The sequence below is a fragment of the Ammospiza caudacuta genome, chromosome 5, assembly GCF_027887145.1.
Source record: "Ammospiza caudacuta isolate bAmmCau1 chromosome 5, bAmmCau1.pri, whole genome shotgun sequence".
In the NCBI taxonomy this organism is placed as follows: domain Eukaryota; kingdom Metazoa; phylum Chordata; class Aves; order Passeriformes; family Passerellidae; genus Ammospiza; species Ammospiza caudacuta.
Window position 1 is genome coordinate 9,194,417 of NC_080597.1, and position 19,798 is coordinate 9,214,214.

Sequence of the window (19,798 nt, forward strand, 5' to 3'; positions counted from 1 at the left end):
GAAACCACTTTGCTCAATGGTTGTGTTTAACAGCATGACTTACCACGTTCTAATGTGGGCAACTCTTTGTGCTGTTTTACCTAACTTCACTGTGGAATAACTCATGCTACATAATAAAAATCATAATAAAAAATTAAGTGTAATTAGATGATGGACAGTGCAATTAGAATTGTTTGCATTGTAAAAGTTAACATCTTCCATTAGATACATGGGTAAAGTTTCACATTCCAGACAAAATTTTCATTGAAGTTTTCAGTCATTGTCCAGTGTTAAAGCAAAGCAAACTATGTTTCAGCATTTCAGAAGCTTGTGTCTGTAACTCAGCTTCACTTAATTTTTTGTGGATGGTCTTTAATAGCTATTGCACTGTTTCCCATTTTTATTTAAAGGGTTGCTGTAGTAATTTGTTTTGAATTTCTTATAGCAGTACATTCTGGAATTTACAGTAATATAATAATCTAATACTGGTGGTTTTTCCTTTTTTATGTGTAACACTTTGCTCAATGAAAGAAATGTTGCTTAACCATTATAGAAAAGGAAGTTTAACTTAAAACCCTCATGATTTATGGAGTACCACAGGGGTTAAAGTTATTGTTATCCTAAACAATAGAATGAGTGGATTTCATGTTGTTAATACTCACTTCTGCTTGAAGATCACTGTGAATTTGAATAGTGGAAATGCTACCAAGGTTTGCAGCTATCAGCCAATATCATAACTCTTTGAGTCAGGTGCTGCAGTTTTCAAAAATGGCAATAAAAGGGTCATAACCTTTAACTTGGTAGAAATGCTTGTGTGCCTCCTCTTGATGTCTTCTGGCTACAGCAGGAATCAAACCAGAGGAGGAAAGTGAGTCATGTTTCCAAGAGCTGCCTTTTAAAGTTACTTCCATGAGACTTGGATTGTGGATGCCTGCTGTCACTACAGCTTTCAGTTCCTTTTGTCTTTCTCCCCTGGCTCCTGCAGCACCAGGGTCACCACCTGTGGTCACACACGGAGCAGAGCTGGCAGCTTCTGGGGACAGATGTCTGTCCCTGGCTCTGCCTTTTCCACTGGTAATTAGTAATTAATAATTTAAAAAACATTAATTAGTACTGGTAATTAGTGCTGGTTATCAGTGCTGCTGACCTGAAGAGCTTTAAAGTAGACTGCAGTGGTGCCTCTGGCACAGCTTTGGGAGCTCTCTGGATGAGATTTCCAATGGAACCGATGCCAGCACCCAAAGCTGTAGGGTGTGCATTGACTTAATTCCTTTTAAATGAAATTGCTGTGTTAATGTTTGAGTAAAAAGTATAAAACCAATACCTCAGGAGACTTTTCTTACTGCCTTTTACATGAACATGCACTGTTTCATTCACCTTTATATTTACTAATTTACTGGCTTCTGGCACTTGTGGTAGAGAACTCTCAAAAGCTGCTCTAGATATAACAACACCACTCAGTTAGTCTGTTAAAACTTTGTTTTAACAAGGTGATATTTAGAGAAGACCTATGTTTTTTTGAAGAAGAAGTTACTGCACTTAATTCTGAGAGAAGATTTCAGTGATCTTTGTCAACTAAGTCACTAATCTAATTTTTTTGCATCTTTTCCTATTGGTTTCTGCATCAGTCAAGGGTGACAGTTATGTCACCACAGTTTTGTTCTTACAAAATTGCATCAATTAAATATGTTTTAAGTTTTTTTGATATAGAAAAAAAAAACTTTGAAAGGCAAGGCAGGAACATAAAAATATTTTCTCTAAGCTGGGTTACCATTCTAATGAAGCAAGTTTTGTTCTGGACTAGTCACAAACTTTCTTTTTCATAGGTGTGCAAAAAAGTAGTTCTGAAAAATTGAAGAATTGAAGGCTAGTGATAATCACTATTCCTAAGCATGGGAGGCAGACTTCCAAATCTTTGCTATAGTGTTAACATTTAACCCATGGATGATAATAGAGTTATCATACCACATTTATAATTGTGTAAAACCAAAAAGTAAAAAGTTCTGTGTTTCATTTAAATAAAATTAGCTTTAAAAAAAAATCAAGATTGAACAGACCATGTAGTATTTTCATGTTCTTAACATTATTTCCATATGTAACTGCAACAACCAGAGATTGTAAAGGGGCAGCAATGGGTTCATAAACAGAATAAACAAATTGCTATTAACTGGTATTATAGAGTTGTTTGAATATTTAATGCAATGGTCTCTTTGAGATCTTGAATTCATATAAGCTAATAAAATTAGAGTTATGATTGCCACATTCCTGCTTCAGTGTTTGCACTATTTAAGAGGCAGAATAACGTAGTATTTCTAACTTCTTTACTTGCAAATTTGAACTGAATTAAAATTGCTGTGGGAAATGTAATTTTAGGGGTTTTGACTTGTGTGCAGTGTTGCAACCATAGAGTTGCAATCTTCACTTTATAATTCCTTGCTTATTTTATGCAGCAGAGAAACAGGTGCAAATGTATGTCTGATTTTTATATTTTCTTGGTATGTCGGTTTTGTACTTTTCCCTTTTTTGATCAGAGTTTATATAGTCATCTCAACTTCAGCTTCAGCTCTTCCTTAGGTGTGAGTTTCTACATATTTTTAAGCCATTTGGGGCTAATAAGTCATACAAGGTTTTGGAGATAATGCAGATTTAGTGGTCACTTAATCATAGAAATCTAAAATTTTGCTGTAGCCACATTACAGTAAATTATAGAGATGGGCAAAGGTGGCATTTTAAAACTACCAAACTCCAACATGTAATACAGTGAAAACCATCAATAGCAAAGTTATCATTTATGTTCAGTAGGTGATGTTCTCTTGTTCAGAAATCACTGAGGGAACACTTAATTTGAAAAGGAAAAATAGTGCCTGGTTTCCACTCCTCTGAACAGGAATTTAATTCTTGGGACAGATTGTTTAGCTGATAAGGCCCCTGATGTTTGGTCTGTCTACAGACAACTGGTTTTGATGATTCACTGAGAACTGGATCATACTTTTCACTGCTATTTGTTTGATTTACCACACACTCACATTTGAAGTGCTGCATTGCTACTGGAAAATTCTCGCTGCGGTTTTACACATTTTTTCCCATCATCATCCCTTTCTGGAAGTTAAGCAGGCTGTTTTTCTAAAGAACAATATTGTTGCTGTGGTGTGACCTTTCTTTTTGAAATAAACCTCTCTTTTTTATCTTTTGACAGCAGACTTCTGTTCTTCCAACTTATCAAACCTGTAATTGTTATGAAAATACCAACAGGTTTTGGTTTTTTGTTTTTTTTTTTTTTTTGTTTTTTTTTCTTTTGGAAACCATTGTTTCTGTTCCATCTTTCTTTAGGGAGCATCTTAGAAATTTTTATTTTAAAAGGGACTTTAATATGCTTATTTGATGCAGCAGTATTACAGTTATTGGAAAGAGTAGTGATTGGAAATGAATTGGTTGCTAGTGTGACTTCACTTTATGTAATATTTTTGTGTGTAAGAAAGCAGGTCAGATAGACTCCTTGTATGAGTGGTTTTTCAGAAGGGCAAGAGAGGAAGATTATCCCTAAGGAAAACATTGACAGAACAGTACAGAATGATCCAAAGGAAGTTCACTAGGTCATGCAGTAACACCTCGCTGGGATAAAGGTAGCAATAACCTAATTTCAATCATTGCAGGTATTAGGTGTTGTTTCATTTATGTATTTCCATGGCTGTTGATGTTTTGGGAGATTTTTCATTTGAGTACCTGTACAAATGTTATATTGAAATTATACAGCTTCAATTTATGAGAAGAAATCTTTAAACACAGTTATATAAAGATAGAAAATGGTAAACCTGAGATTTTGGGCCAGTTTGTTCCCTCTTAATTCTGAAGGATGACTTTATTTTGATTAATATCTCTTGTTGTTCTGCAGGTTTTTATATATTAGACCCATTTATCTCACAAATTCACATGAGCCAGGATGCATATTTGGTGGTGTCTGTCTCCTTGTTTTTGAAGTTAGTGCTTCCACTTCCCTTTTATGTCAGAGTTTAGTGATGTTCATCCATGCAGGCCTCCTGCTGCCTGTGCTTGTCCTTATGGACCATTCTTGGGTTTGGAGGAGATAATCCCTGAGCAGGAGCCAGCTCCTTTGGAGCTTTCTCTTTAGGGTGATGTCCCATGTCCCAGGCAGATCCCTAAGAGGCCAAACCCTTCTTCCCTCCATTCCAGTGTTGTGATCCTTGGTTTTGTCCTCCTGAACTCACCATCTCATGGTCACTGCAGATCTTCACATCCTCAGAGAGTCCCCCCATGTTTTTAAGGCTTGGGTCCAGCAGAGTACCTCGTGGATTGTTCCTCAGTTGCCTTGTGTTCCAGGGCTTGTTATCTGCATGCCCCAGGATTGCTGCCTTGTCCCACTGGCAGATTCTGGGGTTGTAAAAATGCAGATGTTAGAATGGTAGGTGCTGCAGCCTATTTCTTGTTCCCAACCCACCTCTCCTGGTGAAAAGCAAGCTGAGTGAACATTCAGGCAATGCAGTCAAACCTCCACTCAACACTCACCACAGCTGGCTCAGCAATAGAGGCAAGAAAGGCTCTTGTGCAAGTTTTTATTCCAGCAGGGTCTCATGCAGCTGAAGGGGAACCTGGGGAGAAAGAGGAGGAACCACGTGGAGCAGGCAGCTTAAGGAGGGGAAGAAGTGTATATTTGTTTTGGTTTAGGGCAAATTTGGGAGAGAACAGCCAGTGGCTTAGGGTGACTGTCTGATTTAGCTACAGCCTGACTAGCTGGGGTGTTGGCTGCAGCCTGAGTGAGTGGGGCAGCTGCTCATTTATCTCCCTTGCCCCCCTGCCTCTATCTGCCACCCACAAGCCTTAAAGGTGCAAAACAACACACAATTGGGGATAAAAGCATCATATAGTTAACTTAGGGCAGGGTTAGAGGCAGAGCTAAGGGCTGGGCAGAAGGGACTGGCCTCCAGGGGAAGGGGGGCAGCCACCAGGGATGCTAAGCCAGTGAGGGGAAAGGGAAAGGAGAAACTAGGGGAAGTTTGGACACAGAAGTCCATGGGGGTGTCTGTTTTTCCCCCCAGGAGGGCTAACTCTATGGTGAGTAGTTAGTGCTGTTTCCAGGGCCAAAGGCTTGGGAATTGGCCAAGAAAGATGAATTCATGGGATGCTACGGGGTTGGACACGCTCCTTGCGAGGAATCACATGAGGCTCCCTCCTGTTGTCTGGAGAAGGTCTCACCTGCCCTCATCCATCTGGAGACTGTCTGGCGCAGCAATTCCCACTTAGCTGGCCCTGCCTGCTAATCCTGACCCCCAAATCCTTCACTGATCCCCCAGGACAGAGCTCCACACATTCCAGCTCCTCCCTTGCCCACCCTGTCATCGCCTTCCTGGCCTTTCCTTCCAGGAGAGTGCATTTATGATCCTGGAAAAGGTGTTCTTCTGCAGGAGGCTGGAAACAGGTCTTGGAGGTAGGTGGTTTTTATGACTGGAGTACTAGAAAATGTATGTTTTCTTACAAAACTAATATATGACTTACATCCTGTTAAACACTATCTTCTAAGAAAATATTTAGGTTGGTTTTAGGTGCAGACATAGAGGAGACAGAATGTTAATAACAAAAAAAAAAAAAAAATAGGTGTGAAAAAAAGTTTATGTGCTGTACCTGCAAACAGATTTATAAATGAGATTCCAGGAAATTTCATGGGTCACAGCAGGGTTTAAAATTATGGAATATGGAAAAAAAGGGGGAATTTCAGAAAAGACACTTTAACAGATAGCAGTGCATCTTTTTGCTGAACTGCTAAAGGTATTTATGGATATGGCAACAATCCCTTGCCCACCTCTTTTTCAAGTGAGTGCCAGATAACTCATGTTTATTTATTCACCTTTAATTTTTTTAATGTTACTCTCTGTACTCTTCTTTGAGACACTCATTTTTATTCAAAGTCTTTATTTATTAATAATTTCAGAGCTGTTTACATTTTGACCTTTTTCCCCCCTGCCTTCACTGCCCCCCTCTCCCCTCCTAGTTTTGATGTCTTATTTCCTCTAAATTATTTTTCTATTCATGAGGAAAAATAAATTTTTATTTTAATTACAGAAAAATTCTGCTCTTTTGCCTTATGTTTTCCTTTTAAACTTCAATTCTTTTATTAATTGTTTTGTTGTCTTGTTTCAGGATTATTTATTAGAAGAGTGGATGTAAGACTAAGCATTTTAATTTTGTTTTAAAAATCCATCTCTCTCATGCTGTTGTACTGTTATTTAACAGCTTTGAGATGCCCAACTTGCCTTATAATCTGATATTCAGTCATAGAACATGACAAGCATTTTTTTTACACTTATGTGCCTCCTTTGCCTCCCTGATTTTAAAAGCATTCAAAAAATTGTGCTTAAATAATGTGCATTTTCTTAGTGTGCAAGTAGGTGCTAGCAAAGCAGTTGTGTTTTTTTAACCCCTTTTTGTGTCCTGATCTGCTTTTTGCCAATGCACCCTGGATTTGAGTGCATTTATGATTTATGTTCAGTGTGTTAAAGTCTGTGACAGCTGCTGCACGTCTTCATTTGCACATTTATATCAAGTGCATTCAGAGGGATTCATCATTTACTTTTTCTCCTACTTGATACGGAAATTCTACTTAAGAAGGTTGTGAAATTCCCAGATATATTTAGCACTGGTTGGTTGGGGTTCTTTACCACCAGTCTTGTCTCATCAAGATTTCTGCATCAAAATTTTTCTTTTGTGGATAGGAGTAGTATCTGGTTGGATTTTTGAGGGAATGATGAAAATCTGCAAAATTGATCTAAAAAGAAACCTGTGTAGAAAGGAGTAGCTGTATTGCTAAGACAATACTTAAGGCCAGTTATTTGTTATATGAATAAAATTTAATAGAGATGGAAAAGGTTTAAAGGTGTAGCAGGTTAATGAGCTATAAAATTTTCAGCAATCTACAGCCTCTCATAGTTTATTAATGAACTCTGAACTAGACAAGATGATTTAGGAGTTAAAGGGAAATATTGTAATGCTTGCAGGACAGTTACAACACCTTAAAACATGTGAGGAATGGTGCCAGATCATCTCCATGTCTCTGGGTCCACTCCAGTCCTGTTTGTGTTCAGTGTGAGGCATCTGAGACGGGGTAATTATTGTACCTGAGCATTATTCACCCCCAAAATAGTAAATCCTAGCCAATATTAGCCAAAATTAGTCAATACTTTTAAAAGACTTTGTATTTCCTTTTTATACACTTCAAGGTATAAGATGCACTGCAAATTTCAGGATGATGTTTTAGGGAGAAATTTGGGAGATTGTCCCTTCATTGTCCTTTACCAGTTAAATCATCTTACTTGGGTTATAATTCATTAATAAACTATGACTGACGGCAGAATGCAGCTTAATACATTACTGGAACTTCTATTGGTAAATTAACCTGCTACACCTTTAAATTTACTTTTTCAATCTCTATTAAATTTTATTCATCTATAGTATACACTTGGTGTTGAAACACAGTTTACTTGTGTTTCTAAACCCAGCTGAAATGTGTAATTTTCCGTGTATTAAGCAAATTTATTTGTATGAATGTGTTCTAATCTAACTAATTCACACACTGGAAGTTATAGCCAAGAAACTCATGTGATTTACATATCAAAGTTGAATTTATTCATCCCTTCTAAGTTCCCTTGGAAACTTCCTTATTAATTATGGTGATACATTTTTTTATTTGAGTGAACTGCCAAAATGTTAATATGTAGGCAAAGTGTCAACAAATAACTACTATTTTAGACTACTACTAAAGGTGTGTATCAGGTCACTTCTGTATAACTCCTGATATTGAGAAAGCAGTTCCAGAGATAAAGTATTGGTTACTTTATTGTTGCTGCTCTTAAATAAATAAAATTTTAATGCTGAGACTTGTATAAGGTTTTTTCCTCACTAAAGACTCACAAGGTCCAGAAGGGCATGTGACATTTAAAATAATCATGTACTTAAACTACTGAGAACTTTTTTACTATTCTTGGCAAAACTTTTATCACTGAAAGAAAGCTGATATTAATGAAAACCAGAACATCTGTTCTTAAACCTGGAGGATATTGAGATAAAACAGATTTTCCCAGCTCTATGTAATTCCTTAAAAATAAACCTACCTTACTTGAAGGTATTTTTAAACACAATGCAGTGTTTTGGTTTTGGATATGCATTACAAATTAAACCATTCTCAGGCAAATAATTGGCTAGGATGATCAACATTAATTTCCAGAAGTGAATATCATAATGACACAATGAAATTATGAAAATGAAGGTATGAATAATTCTTAAAAAATAATCTAAGGCATTGCGATGAAGGACTGAGAGAAATTCTGAATTTCTTCAGTTATTATATTTTAAATATATTTTAAGAATAATTTCAGCCAGTAAGTCTGTGCTTAATGTACTTCATGTTTATGTAAGGAGAATGCAAAGTTTCTTTGCTAGGTTTTCAAAGGGCTGAGTTTGTCTGGCTTTTGAGATAAGTAATAAGTGAGTGTGTCGTTGAAAAGCAAATTTCCATTTACTTGCTAGGCAGAGAATTTGCAATAAGTCTTGATAATTCAGGGAAGCTCAGAAGGAAAACACCTATTGAGCTCATAAGCAGTGGAGAATGTAAAATGTCCTGAAGCTCCCTTATATTCAAACTTTATAACTGGAAAGGTACTTTTTATGCTTGAAGAACCTTCTTGTTAGTGATAAGCAGAAGAGGAGATCCATTTCCATCTTTTTGAGCTAAAACCTAATTCCACACAGTATGTGACGCCTGCTTTTTTGAAAATACTTAGTGAAATACTTTTGCGAAGTAATTTGTTTAAAAGAGTGAATAAAGAAAAAAAACCAAACAAAACAAACTGAGGTGGGTCAGTAGAGGGAACAATTCTGGGGTTTCTTATGGAGTGTGATTGCATCTGGCCCTTGGGAGTTCCATTACCTGCACAGAATCCCCAGTGGGAGAACAGCTGTGTTCAGCTGGGCTTGTTGTGGAGTTCCATGAGTCCCTGGGGCTTGGACTCACTGCTTATAAAGACACATTTCAACTCTGTGTCACTCCAACACGTTCAGTGGTGGTTTGAGATCGATTTGTCTTAGATATCCCACGCTGTTATTTTCTATAAATGTGGTGACAGTTGTCAGCTGAGGAAAATTATTCAGGGCTGTATGGAATTCAGCCAGAAATGCAGTGGACATCTCCCATGCCAGAAGAAAAGGGATATTGTAGCTAACAAAGACTACAGGAATAGTTTAAAAAATCTCATGTTTCGCATAATATTTTCGTTAGAGAGTTCTCTCATGAATGGGGGTCTGGTGGCACTTGCCATCCTGTTTACATCAAATTTGTCTGTCTTTGCTTTCACATTTTTTTGAGAAATGATTATTTGTTAAATAAAAATAGCAGCTCTTTGAAGCGTGTTGCAACTCTTGTGACAATATTTTATCAACTTTCAGCACAGTCCCTTTCTGTGACCACCAATTAAATTACTTTCTCCTGTACCAATCACTGACATGGCTGATGAATCTTCCATTGCACAACAGAAACACAGTAGTAATTTTTAAGGAATAATACAATTTTTTATTCATTTTTATGATATTTTGTATTTTTTACTGCTTCTGCACTACTTTACATTTTTAAATGTGGCCTTCAGTGCTTTAAATACCTTTACATATGCTTACTAAATCTGCATACATCCAGTTGAGAAGGCTATATTAGAGCAGGATTTGCTTTCCCTTTTTGCAAACACTTTTAGCCAAGAGCCTTACTGTAAGCAACGTTTGTGCCCCTCTGAAGAGGGGAGCTGCTCAGAACAAGAACGTGTCTTAATCATGATTTTTCTCATCTGGGTAGGCCAATTTGTGGGAGGTCTGACGTAGTGTAAAATACCAAGAAGTTTCAAACCAAGCTAAAACACAGCTCAAGATTTCTATCAAATTCAGTCCTAATGCTACAGCCTTTTTGAAATGTATTTACATTTTAATTTCTCATGTACAACAGAGGGAGAGTGAGCTTGTTTTTGCCTCCTTGCCAGTTGGCTTGGAGAAAGGAACTGAGGGACTTTGAAAGGGGCAGCGTTTTTATGGTCTGGGTTAGTAGAGTTAGAGGAAACAATATTTGTGTCCAAATTAGAATCCCTCTGCTTCTCCCTCTCATTCTTTCAGCAACAACAAGGCTCTTACTGGGGAGGGAAAGTTTTGGCTGCTGTGGGATGTTTGGTGGGTTTTTTTGGTTTTTGGGTTTTTTTTTTTTAGGGGGGAAAGGGGGAGATTGCCTTTTTGTTCTCAACTGCACCATACTGAATAGATTAAAGAGGGAGCTGTGGAATTACTGTAATTCAAAATAAAAAATTCAAATACGAGAATTGTGGTTTTAACATCGTTGGAGGGAAAGACAGAGTGAGGGGTAGAAGAAAGTGAGGGGTGTTCTAGAAACAGGGAAAAGGCAACAAGGAAAAGATCTGGAGAGTGAATGACTGTCAGATACAGTGATGGGAAAGTCAGTCCCTGCTTCATATTTATGCACTTATCAAAGAATATTTCTTTCAATAAACTTTCAATTTATTTCTTTCAACAAAAAATTGAAAGTGATGATATCGTGTTAATATCATCAAGATGAAAAAGTAAATGGGGTGTATAAAAATGTCAAGAATCTTGAGTTATATTACTTTTATACTATATTTCAAAAAGCACAGATATATGTGTATTTTTGTTTATTTCACTGTACCTTTAGAATTCTGAATATCTGTATGAAGCCATTTGCTTTTTGTGGTCAGTAGTAATACATATTAAAATAGATTAGTTGACATAACTTAGAGATCTGTAATTTTAAAAATTTAATAAGACTGTGTTTCTTAAATCACAGTTTAATTAAAAAAAAAAAAAAAAAACACCAAAAAACAATTAAAACCCAACATAGCTTTTAGTTATCTCTAGGAAACTTAATGTGGTATCAATCACTGCTGACTCTTTCAGAATGTTCCATTTGATGTTTTCTGGCTTAACTTAAAAAATAAAAATTGATTCTGACTTTGGTTTAGTGATTTTAGTGAGACTGCTTTGCTTTGAGGAAGAGATTAGGTTGAATTTATCTTTTTTTTAAGAGACTGATTATATTTGCCACCTACCTCACGTCCTCAAACATAACTTTCCTCCTCTGACGTAAGTAGTTTTGCGGTCGGTTCAGTACCATCAGTGTTTCACAGTAATTAAAATAGAGACAGTAATAAATGTATGTTATAATTTTCACCTGGGGTTGGTTGCTCTTTAGATGCCCAGGTTTATATCTAGTCTCCAGACTATAAGGGGGTTTTGGGAGATATCAGGGTGATGTTTGTTTGTTCGTTACAAATCCTGTAGAATTGGAACTTCATTATGTCAGGCCATTTGATGACGTCAGGATGTTGTCATCATCTTTGCTAATCAAGCCCAATTCTTTAACACATTCTTGAGAATTAAATACTGTCATCTTGATTTGTCCATGTTATTTGTTGCTTGTAAAAGAGCTAAGCAAGGCTTTCTTTCTCCTCCCACATGTGAATTTGGCATCTATTTGTAAGTGGGGGTTTATTCACCTCAGAGGTGGGAGATGGTGAAAGAAATAACCCAAAACAGCCTCTCATGCTTCAACCAGCACAACAATTGGCTGGACTCTGGGGACCCATGCCAAATGTACACACACAAATGCATGGTGTCTAGGAAGCCAGCAGAACCTGAGCTTCACCAGCTCAGCAAAAAGGAATGGGAGAGAAGAGGTGTCGTTTGTGAAAACGAGCAGCTTCAGCCCACAGAGCTCAGGAGTGATGAGAGAGTTGGCTGTGAGAGAGTTCTGCATCCACTCAGAGGCTGGGGGAAGCTGCTGGTTGTTGGAAAGAGAGAGGAAGGATGATGGATGGATGGATCCAGGCACACCAGCCTCTTTGGGAATATCATGGTGTAGGTGCTCTTGGCAGCCGTTTCCAGGCACACAAACAAGGTGATTGGAAATGGCCAACATGGATTTACCAAAAGACAAGTTATGCCTGATTGCCTTCTGTGGTGAAACTCCAAGATTTTGGACGAGATTTACACTGACTCAGTCTGGAGAAGAGAAGGCTTAGAGGAAACCCAATAGCAGATGGTCAATACCAACAAAGTTTTCAGAAAAATGGAGCTAGGCACGTTCTGCAGAGGTGTGTAGCAGGAAATTGTGATAGCTTGAAGCATGGGAAGATGCAGCTTGTTATAAGGAAAAAGGTATTTTATGATGAAGATAATTATTAGGATGTCTTAGCCAGTGATGTTGTGAAATCCCCATCTTCAGAGTATTTCAAGATCTCACTGGACAGGGATCTGAACAATCTGGTTTGAATTCAGTGTTGATCTTGCTTTCAGCAGGAGGTTAAGCTAGTTGACCTCCAGAGGTTCCTTCCAACCTGAGTGATTGTGTGATTTTGTGATTTAATACTTTGGTCACAAACTGAGAAAAATAAATAGCCTACTCCCAGTCACTGAAGTTATAAGTCCAGTCCAGGGGATATTCCCCAGGCTGAATTATTTGGAATATTTTACTCCAATCTGGCCTACCTCATTGCCAGTTAAGGGCAGGGTCAGGAATGCCTGAACCAAAAATCTGATTAATGCAGTATTTGAAACGGTAAACTTGTCAAAATATCAGTTACTGTAAACTTAAATAATTGTTGTATGGAATATAACATTTTTGGTGGTTTTCAGTGTATCTGCCATGTAAAAATAGGAGCTTGTACTATGAAACCTATCCATGTTCAGTGTGAGGTTTTACAGGAAGCAAAATAGAGTTGTTCAGCTGCATTAAAAGTTCCCTAAGATACACTGGAAGTGTAAAGGACTTCTTATAAAATCTGTGTATCTGTGATTTGGATACCTTTTTCTAGTCTGTGGGAGATGCTCTCTTTCAGCTGGAATTTTTCTGAGGTTGGGCAAAAATCTTGCAGAATTCATAGCAGTATCTTAAAATAAGGAAGCAGTAGTTAGTTTTCCTCTTTTCTTTATGTACTTCTTTGTTTTCCCTGGTAAAAGTGTAACTTCTATCTCTTTGGATTTTTTCCCCCTTCATGCTTAGACTATTTTTGACTTTTTCAGGAAGTACAACAAAAAACCAACAAACTAATCTTGAAGTTGACAGCTTGATAGCAGTTCTCTGATGGAGGAGAATTTTGGGAGTTCAGTTGCAGATGATATTCGCGTTCTGGTTTGGACAGTATAGTCTAAATGATGAGCATCTGATTTTATTTCATATCCCTCTTTTCTCTGCAACCACACAGTCAAGAGAAGCTTTTCATGCAGATTTTCGGCTAAGAAAGAATTTAAAAGGCTGCATTGTCATCCTCAGTGCCTGTATTTCTTGGTATTTACTTTATCCCAAACTCTTTGATTTGATGCTCAATTTCCCAAGCTGATGGTTATTTTATTTATTTTGATCTAAATTCTTGTCAATTTTCTTATGAAACAAATACAGCAAGTTGATGCAAAAATGGATGCTTGTGTCTCTGGTTGTCCCGTGAATTCTCTGAGTTTTGTTCAGCTTGCACATCGTCACTTGTCTTCTGGAAAGCAACAAACAAAAATGTATTTGTAGCCCAGAATGAGCATGGCAACAATTTGTGTTGAGGCTGCTTTGCTTGTACTTTGATGGGAAAAGAGCTGTTGTTCAGCTAGTTTTCATATAGTATGTCTGCTTTGGAATGCTTTTAGTGTTCCAAAATATATTTACAAATCAGAAAAGGAATTAAGATGAAAAGAAAAGACAAGTACATCACTATTGTTTGCTCCCAGAGTTTTAACTAAAGAGGCAGACAAAGAAAATGGTTTACATACTGAAAATGGAAAGGATATTCAAATGTAAAGATGTAACTTATCTTTCTGATGATTTTTTGCTAAGTATGATTGTTGATGTTATAATGAAACTTATTTTCTATGCTTCAAAAACAAGGAAGAAAACAATTAGGTTTTTTATTACGTTAGAAAAATTTCAAAGATATGGTGATCTTACAGCTTGACATAAAATTATTATTTACATATAATGATGCTATGAGTTCTTTTTTTACATCTTCTAGAAGTAAATCTTGGAAAGTTTTTACTCATGCTGAAGTGAAATTTATTCCTGCATGCTTTTGAAGCCACTTACTGAGTGTCAAGTTTCTTTGTAGATGTCTTGGGTTTTTAAACATCCATGAAAAGACTGAAGGTATCCTCTAGGAATGTGCTGTGAACATCATTATGTGTTATGAATGGTACGACTCTATGAAAATTCAATATACATTCTTTCAATTAGTTATATTTCTGAAGAATATTTTAGTTACTTCTCAAAGGTTAACAGAGCTGCAGATGGAACTGTTACCAATTTTTGGTGCATAAGGTATCTCTAGTTAAAGTTTTGTTGATAGAAATTGTGGGTTTGATTACTATTAGTTTTGACATTTGACATTTCATATGTTTGAAACTGGTAATAAAAGATTGTATCCGGAATAAATTGTATTGTAGTGAGCTGTATGCAGTGGGACCTTTGGAAGGGCTCACCTGTGATAAATATGCAGCACACCACTGTTGTTTGCTGTGTAAGATCTTTTTTAGTGCTTTCTGTGGAAAAGTTTTCAGAAAAACCAAATGTAGTTTTTTCATACATATCTATATGTATCATGAAGTGTACTACAGTAAAGAAATACTGATATATTTTGATCAGTAATTAATTATAATTATTTAATTAAAATTAAAATTATGTTATTATAATACAGCAAATAAATACAGATTGATTTTTAAATACATGCACTGTGTAAAGTTGTGTTGGGTGTTAAAACTGGTGTCAGTATCAGTAGCCATCGATGACAGCTGGCACACTTTTCCAAATTAATATTTTGTTCTTTATGGAAAATGGTGGAATTTAAATTGATCTGAACACTGATGCTTTTGAGACAAGAGACATTAAAATATCCTAATGAAGCTGAGAGTTCCTTTTATGCTTACTGTGTTGTTTAATTAAAATATTCTCTTCTTGTCATCTTCCCTGGCACTGTTCTCCTGTTCACTCCTCCCTCCTTCCTTGCTTCCTCTTGCTATCCCGTCCCACCATTTAGATTATGTGGGGAAGTAGGAAAGCATCCAGGACATAAATTGCCCTGGCACATTTGTAGCTTCATCCCAAAGAACTATCTGTGTAATATTTTAAGAACCTCAAGGCAGCCAGAGAAGGTTTCCTGAGCCAAGTGTAGGTGCTATTTACCATATCACGCAGTTTTGGTAGCAAAATGAGCTTTCATACTAACAACACTTTAGCTTTAGCACTTATTTTTATTGTTTAGTGTCCTCTTCAGTGGACGGTCTCTGTATGCACATCCTGTAGGGAAGAAGAAAGAGCAGATATGTTCTTCACAAAATATTAATGTCTTAAATGTGACAGGGTAGAGATCCTTGTCATACCCCCCAAATACTCAGAGTGTGGTGTGGGAACTGTAATTCTGTTTCAGTGTGGGGCATGTGCAGGCTCTTCCATACTATTTCCTTTGCATAGTTTTTCACATTTAATCAGTCACAATATTCCCAGCAGGCTGCTCTGTTCACACTCACTCAGCTCTGGCTCAACTCATTTCTAACTCAGCAGGAAATGTCCTCACCACCACAATGTTAGGCACTTGCTTGTGAAAGTTTATTTGCTACCTCACTTCATTTTTCACCTCAGAGTCTTCCATTGTTATGCTTGAGGTACAAATTATGTTTACTTGTATGAAATAAATCAGTGTATCCTTGCTTCCTGTGGTGAGCTTAAGGCTGTGTATAATGTGGGGGTTTTGGTTATCTTGGGATATCTGAAATCTTTCTCTCCTCCCTGAATTTTTCCTTATCTTTAGGTTCTTAGCTGTATCTTTCACTAGGATGTTGATGATAGGACCAATGTGGAAATACTTGATTTGCTTGAGACCTGGAGATGCTCCCGTGTCTTACTTCTGTAGATCTCACATTCTCATTTCACATGAACAGAAATAGTGACCAAACTCTATTTTATACACAATAGCACACTCTAGTGTGTGTATTAATTAGCCATTATGGACTGATTCTCATCATGTTTACCTCAGTTTCTCATTGTTTTTCATCATGTTTACCTCAATTTCTCCTTTGCATTCAGTATTACTGTTATTTTTTCTCTGCACTTGGGTGAATTGAAGGAAATATTTATATCTTCAAATAAGAACTTAACAGAACCATTATGATGCTAAATGTTAAAATCCAAGATGATTTAAAACTACATCTTGCCATTTGAGCTGATACAAGAAGAGACCCTGAGGAACAGGGAAAGAGGGAATGTTTTTTATCTTCTTACTAATTTATGATTGGAAAAAGTGGTGCTTCTCACTGATGAGGGGGAAATGCTGGTGAAAATCCAATGAGGGTTCGCATTGCAGCCTTAGCAAACTATTAGGTAAGGAAAAAATGCTAGAATGTTTTTCTCCAGGTTCCTTTTACATAACTGTGCAGAAAATAAAAAGTGAACAATGTAGCTTCTTTTGAAAAATCTATTTAAAATTTCTTCTGCAAGAAGACTTTCCCTGAAATCTTAAGAGTAAAACAAATGATAAAAGAGGAGCCACATAATAAATAAGAAAAAATGTGCATTTCTAAGGAAACTCAATCTGATACTACTTTATCTCAACATTTTTATTGGTCGGGGCAGTAAATAACATTTACTAAGAAGGTGATTTGGAAGTCCTACCATCCACAGGTATACTAAAAAACATAGAAAGTTCTGAAAAAAAACCCTAAAAAATTGAAGAACCATGTAGAACCATCTGTGTTCTATGAAGTAAAATTAAGAAATAAAAATAAGTTTAATAGTGGGACCTCCTTATAGATATATACATATATATATGTATATAGATATATACATATATATTCATATACATTGTATATATAATATTTAAAGGATCCATCTGTGTGCATTTCTTCATGAAAGATATAAAAACATGAAAATAATTGGTATTTATTTATTTATTCTCCTGAATTAAAATTGTTATGTCATGTGCCTAATGTTTTCTGTATTTTTGTACAGGAAAAGCATAAGCAGGAATTAGAAGACATGAGAAAAGCTGGACATGAAGCCTTAACTATTATTGTTGAAGAATTCAAGGTAAATGAGTTGCCAAGCTAACACAATTTCCAAATGGTGTTATTGTAGTAGTGAACAGGATGAGTGCCTGCAGTGCACAATTATTAGTATTTCTTGTGCTGATTGCTTGACTTCTCCCACTGTCTTTTCTGTTGCTTTCAATTTAGATTGTTTGGTCTGAAATTTTGCATGACCTGTTTTCCCAGCCTGCACTTTGGAAAACTTCAGATAGAGTTGGTTAGCCATTTTCAGTAAGGAAACTTAAAACCAGAACAAACCCCAAATTCTCAGGCAGTTGTGGTAAACTTTGGGTTGGATTGTTTATCACAAATCCGCGTTTTGGACCTCTTCAGTCTCCAGAGCTGCACTTGCAGGCAAGCAGCATCACAGAGCAGTTCAGCAGGTTTTGATCCACACAGCACTGAGGGAGGGAATTATGGATGAAATAAAGCTGAATCTGTAGTTCTTCTTTCGTGCTGTTTTGGTTCCTGTCAGCTTGTAAAATGAAAGAACTGGATGTTGCCATGGAGCATAAATCTGTGTCTTTTGTTCTGTTGTGGAAACTGTTGGGTAAGAAACTCACAAGGGGCAAAAACTGAGTCAAGTTAGGAGGAGAAGGTAAAGCTAAGAATTCTAATTAGACTTAAAACTGATAATAGGAAACAGAAATTAAGGCTGGTTTTGAAAATGAAAAGGGAAACTTAAGACCTGGTAGGCAACTGTGAGCCGAGAACACAAATCTGACAATGTCGTTAGTGAAGGGGAATATCAGATTTTAACTGTTTGTTAGCAGCAATTTGTAACCAAAGAATGATCTGGCCTGGAGGGCAGGAAGATGAAGTTGGGGGCTTGGCAGTGCTGGGTTAGGGGTTGACTTGATGATTTTAGCAATCATTTCCAATATTCATGATTTTGTGGTAATAAAGCCTTTTAATAATCTTGCTAGTAACTGTTAGTAGTGTTCTAACTAATTAACTGTTAGTGTTCTAACTAATATTGAAGTTGGCTGTCTGTGGAAATATATTTGTCTCCATCAATATGACTTATAGTAATTTCATTCTGAACCTATCCAGAAAAATGGTTCAAAAGTTTCCATTCCTGAGAAAACTTAAACATGGCCACTGATGGTGTCCCACTTCTCCAGTGGGAGAATTTTGCTCCTCCTCCCTTAATTCTTTGAGGACCCCTTTACCTTAGAAGCTCTCAAAAGGGAATTTTATTTGGCGTGTGCACCTTTGGATGTGCCACTGAACATCTTCAATGGCAGCAATTTTAGTTTCTGTTGTGTTCTAGATACGTGTAAAATGTCTGTCTATTCTGTGTGGACTTATATTTGAAAACTCTTGTGAGCTTTTGGTAATTGCTGCCCTTACATTTCCTTCTTTTTAGTTCTGAAAATATAGGTAAAATTATATGTGAAAATATATGTGAAATCTAACAATTTTATGGTGTTGAATGAAAGTTTTGAATGTTTTTGAGGTGTAATTTTTTACCATTTTAATGGATTTGTGTCAACTAAAGGAGAGCTCTACATGGGTTATATTTGCATTTTAAAGGAATAATTTCTTCCTGTGTAGTTGGGTAAAGGGATACATTTATGAGCCATAATAATTTTTGAGAGCTGTTTTACCAGTCAGCAGCAGCTGGGTAGATCAGACATGCCCTCTGGAAAATAAGATTTATGTTTATCAGTTTCAGTGATTTGGCACAAAATAGTAGGGAATTAATTGAACCCTGTGTTTCTAAACTATGTTTATATTTAGTGTATTATTTCTCATAGAATGTTTATATTCAAGTTACATAAAATCACTCTTTAATACCATGGAACCATGACATGAATATGCCTCATACAAATCTTCCTGCTGCATCATGTGGTTAGTTGAGCACTCTGATGAGAAATAATATCAGATATGCCAAGCTCTGAGTAAATTACTGCAATCAGCCCTGTCTGCAAACATGAGGTGACTTATTCATCAGGGTTTTTAAAAAAACCCAAGCATTTTTTGGTTGGTTGTTTAATACCTTTCTTGTAATACTTTGCTATGTACTTTAAATAAAAAAGTAACACTGTATCATCAGTGGAGATAAAATCTGTTCTGTAGTTTTGTTTGAGAAAATTATCTCATGGATTCTTTTAAAATGTTAATTCATTGTTCATATTTCAATATGAAACAGGGCTAAGATCTATTTTTTCTTAAGTAAGCAAGTCAAATGTGGTTTTGTAATTATAAAAGTAGTATCTTACATTCTTGGGGCTTTTTAATTGCTCAGATCCTTAGGAGTTAATTCTATTTTTCAGATATGGTGACAATTAGATAACCAAATAATGGTTCCTAATGCAGCATTTTTTAGGAATGTAAATGAAATCTGACTAATCATTTTAGTGAAAGACAGAATCGTGAGATTCATTAACTCTTTTAATTTACTCATGATTAGCCAGACTTAATTTTGTGCTGAAATATGTCTCCTTTAGAATTTAGACTGTGTTACTGTAATACGTATTGTTTATATGCAGAAGTAATTTCCATTTTCAGTAGGTTTTTGTAAGTGCTATCTAATTAATCCCCATGTTACCTTGAGTGTGGAAATTCACCAAAACAAGTCTATGGGTCATTTAAAAAGATGTGGGAAGGAAGATCTTGTTTGTGATGAAAACAAGCTTATTTTGCATTCCTGGGGATTTAATAAAGGGAACTGATGAGGGTTATTCCA

The 19,798-nt window shown here is 36.4% G+C and overlaps 1 protein-coding gene across 1 annotated transcript in view; it reads left to right on the plus strand.

Moving 5' to 3' along the window:
* CCDC91 (coiled-coil domain containing 91) overlaps positions 1-19,798 on the plus strand; it is a 112,185-nt gene that overhangs the window by 33,294 nt on the left and 59,093 nt on the right. Inside the window, exon 7 of the mRNA XM_058805474.1 lies at positions 17,030-17,107. Within this exon, the coding sequence (XP_058661457.1) occupies positions 17,030-17,107 (78 nt within the window). The remainder of the gene's footprint in view (positions 1-17,029; positions 17,108-19,798) is intronic.